At 63.5% G+C, this 3,418-nt stretch overlaps 1 protein-coding gene across 1 annotated transcript; it reads right to left on the bottom strand.

Moving 5' to 3' along the window:
- Positions 1 to 687: 687 nt before the first annotated feature.
- On the bottom strand, positions 688 to 2,109 carry FOXF1 (forkhead box F1; the record flags this gene model as incomplete). Its single annotated transcript, XM_087728520.1, is given in 1 exon segment — positions 688 to 2,109. A coding segment is annotated over 1 exon segment (1,058 nt), but the record flags the coding sequence as incomplete, so codon positions are not given.
- Between the last annotated feature and the right edge of the window lie 1,309 nt (positions 2,110 to 3,418).

A 3,418-nucleotide genomic window follows, 5' to 3' on the forward strand; every position in this document is an offset into this window, starting at 1 on the left:
TTAATTGAGCAATTTGGGGAAAGCGGGGAAATCCTGGCTGCTGCAGAGCCCTTCCCTTCCTGGCGCCGCCGGGTTGATCCACACCTCGGCTGATTGGAGACCACCCCGCCGATCTCCCCTTCCCCCTGCGACCCTCTTTCTTCTCCCCTCCAGCTTCGTTTCTAAAGAGTCGCTTTTTCATTAGGGCCCTCCGAAACAAGGGGTCCTTATAGGAACACCACCCACCCACCCACGCCATCCTCTCGCGGAGGTCTCTCACCTGCCTTTGTGTGTGTGTGGGGGAGATAACCCCCCGCTCTCCTCCCCACGGGAAAGAGACTGCAATCTCTTTGGCCCACGGCGGGGGGGGAAAAGGCAGTGGAAGGACCGCGCCAGCAATAACGAGGTTTGTCCCGCCGCCAGTTTTCCCTAACAGAGGCACAATCCGGAATTGCTCGGAGCGGTTCTCGCCTTCTTCGCCTCTCCTCCCCAGGCCTGCCACTCCCTGCGCGACCACCCGCGTCCCTTCTTCCCTCCTTTCCCACCAGCTTCTCCAGCCGCCCATTCCGCTGGATCCCCGACTCGCTTGGCCGTTTGCCTCCGACTTTCCCGGAGCCTTGAACCCGTTCCCCCCACTCCACCCCAAGCTCGGGCCCGCCCGCCTCCAGCCGGGGTCCGGAGCTCCCGACGCCCGTCCCCGGATCCTTACCTTGGAGTTCGGCAGGGTTGTGGCTGTTCTGGTGCAGGTAGGGCTGTTCCAACGAGTGCGAGGAGAGGCCGGACGAGAGCGGGTTGGCCGCCGGGTTGCAAGGCGAGAGCGGCTGTTGTTTGATGTAGGAGGCGCCGCCGTTCAAGCCGGGGGCGGGTGAGGGCGCCCAAGCCGAGGGCCCCGTGCCGGAGTAAACCGAGTGGGGCTCCATCACCCCTCCGCCGGGCAGCAGCGGGGAAGCGGGCACCGAGCCGTCGTGGTGGCCGTAATCCCCTCCGGCCGAGGCGGCCCCGGCTCCGCCGCAGCTGCTCATGTAGGCGTGGTGGCCTCCGTTGGAAGGCAAGTGGGGCACGGAGTGGCCGGCCAGACCCATGCCGTCCACGTTGACCATGCCCAGGGCGCCCCCGTCCAAAGGCAGGCTGCTGGGCGGGCAGGAGGGTCCCTGGAAGCCGTAGCTGTCGGGGAGGTGGTTGAAATTCAGGTTCATCATGCTGTACATGGGCTTCAGGGCCTGGCACTTCCTCCTGAAGCCGCGGGGTCGCCGTCGGAAGGAGCCTTCCTCGAACATGAACTCGCTGGCCGGGTCGATGGTCCAGTAGTGGCCCTTGCCCGGCCGGCCCAGCCCTTTGGGCAGCTTGATGAAGCACTCGTTGAGCGAGAGGTTGTGGCGCACCGAATTCTTCCAGCCCTGATAGGAGCCGCGGAAGAAGGGGAAACGCGCCTGCAGGAACTGGTAGATCTCGCTCAGGGTCAGCCGCTTGGACGGCGAGCTCTGGATGGCCATAACGATCAGCGCGATGTAGGAGTAGGGCGGCTTCTCCGGGCGGCGGATGCCCGCGTTGCTCTTCTTAGTCTTGGGGCCGCCGGCACCGGCACCGCCGCCGCTACCACCGCCGCTGCTGCTGGGCGTCGAGGAACTGGTGGATGAGGCGGCCTCCATGGCGGCGGCGGGTCCGAGCGGCTTGTCGGAGGCTGCGGACATAGCAAGCGTCCTGGCCCCGGGCAACGGCAGCGGCGGGCGAGAGGCAGGAGCGCGCAGCAGCAGCCCTGCGGTCATCGACGGCTACCGAGCGCCCCCACCCCTCCCTAAGGACAGGCTCCGGGGCGGGAAGGGAGGGGGACTGGCCTCCCCAGGGGCGGGGGCGCGCGCGGGCGCGCTCGACCGCCCGCCTTCCGCCGCCGAGGGCCTGAGATCTCGCGGGGGCGGCTCTTGTTCTCCAAGCGCCGACTGCGTCGGGCGGCTACCTCGGAGGAACCCCGGAAAAGGAGCAGTGACGCGAAGGCGCGCCCCTCTTGGCAAGGAAAGGGTCCAACTCCCGCCCCCCACCCCGGGATTTATTCCCGAGGATCCGAACTAGCTTTTCGGCACGAGGGTTTTTCTTTCTTTCTTCTCTTTCTTTCCTTCCTTCCTTCTTCCTCCCTTCCTCCCCCTTTTAATTTACAATCTCCTTCCTCTTCTTCTTCCTCCTCCTCCTCCTCGCCCTTCCCCCCCTCCGGCTTCCTAGGCTCCGCGAAGGATCCGGCCTTCTCCTTTTCCCTCCCCCCCACCACCACCCCGCTTTCCCCGCGCTTCCTCCTCCTTCCAGTCCCCCGGGTCTCTGCCAAGCCGGGAGCCGCCGCCGGTGCTGCTCTGCGTGTGGAATCGCCGGTCTGCCCCCAGCCGAAGCGGCTGCCTTTCACTTTATCGCGAGTCAGCGGGCGCCTGGCGGCTCTTGACAGCGCGACGTAAGAGGCAGAGGGAGCAGGCCCCGCCCCCGCGCCCCTTGCCCCTGCCCCCCCCTTCTCCGCCGCCGCTCAACTCCACATTGGTGAGCGCGGAAAGCCGCTCCTCCTCTGCTCCAACCCGGAGCTGCTCTGAAGCGGTTCGCCCTCCCCTCCCGCTCCCTCCGCTCCCACATCCCCGCCGTCCACTTTGGCCTGTTGGAAAAGAAGGACTTCGCCGCTGCCGTCCCGGGAAGGAAGGAAGGAAGGCCTTCACACAACAACCCAACAACGCGTGTTCGCCCACGGAAGAAGCTCGCTCGGCCTCCGCTCTTTCGGGGAGACCGCGAGAAGCCAAAGGGAGACCCGAATTTTCTGCCCGGGGAAAAATAGGGAGAACGTTTGTCCCCCTACATCTGCTACCTATCCCCCCCCCCTCCCATCTAAGGGAATGTTGTAGAGTTACAACTCGCTGTGAGTTTGTATTGTGTTTGGGTGCGCGCGCGTGCGCGCATGAAGGGAGGCTCAGCCGATCTCGTTGCACGCATGTTGTACTCTGACATTAAAGGTTTGAATTGAATTTAATTGATTCTAGGCCTCGGTTGAGCGGCCCCCTCCCTCGGAAGCTTGGGGGGGTAGCGGGGGAAGGCGCTTCTCCAACCAGCGGAGACCTTTCTGGATTTACTGCAGTAAATAATACAGTCTTTGGGTTAGTAGTGGAGCCGGCTTAAGATGTTAGTGAATCTCCACTCAACATCTAGCAGAGCCTTCCCTCCTCTGCCCCCATCCCCCACCTCCGTCCATTTAATTGAAGATTTCTCCTTTTGGGAGGGGGAGGAAAGTGGGAAGAAGATACGCCCACGTAAAATACTGTTACCTTGTCGGTCTGTTTTTCTTTTTAATGCCACCCATTCTCCGGTCAGATGTGACATCTGCGGTATTTATGTGTAGCCGAAAAGTTGATTCTTACGATGGGTTGGACTACCGCACCCCTCAGATACCCCAGCCCCCCCCACCTCGGGGAAAGCA

Source organism: Thamnophis sirtalis, unplaced genomic scaffold (assembly GCF_051295495.1).
Source record: "Thamnophis sirtalis isolate CommonGarterSnake01/CBP01778 unplaced genomic scaffold, rThaSir2_p1.2 scaffold_14, whole genome shotgun sequence".
Taxonomy (NCBI): Eukaryota; Metazoa; Chordata; class Lepidosauria; order Squamata; family Natricidae; genus Thamnophis; species Thamnophis sirtalis.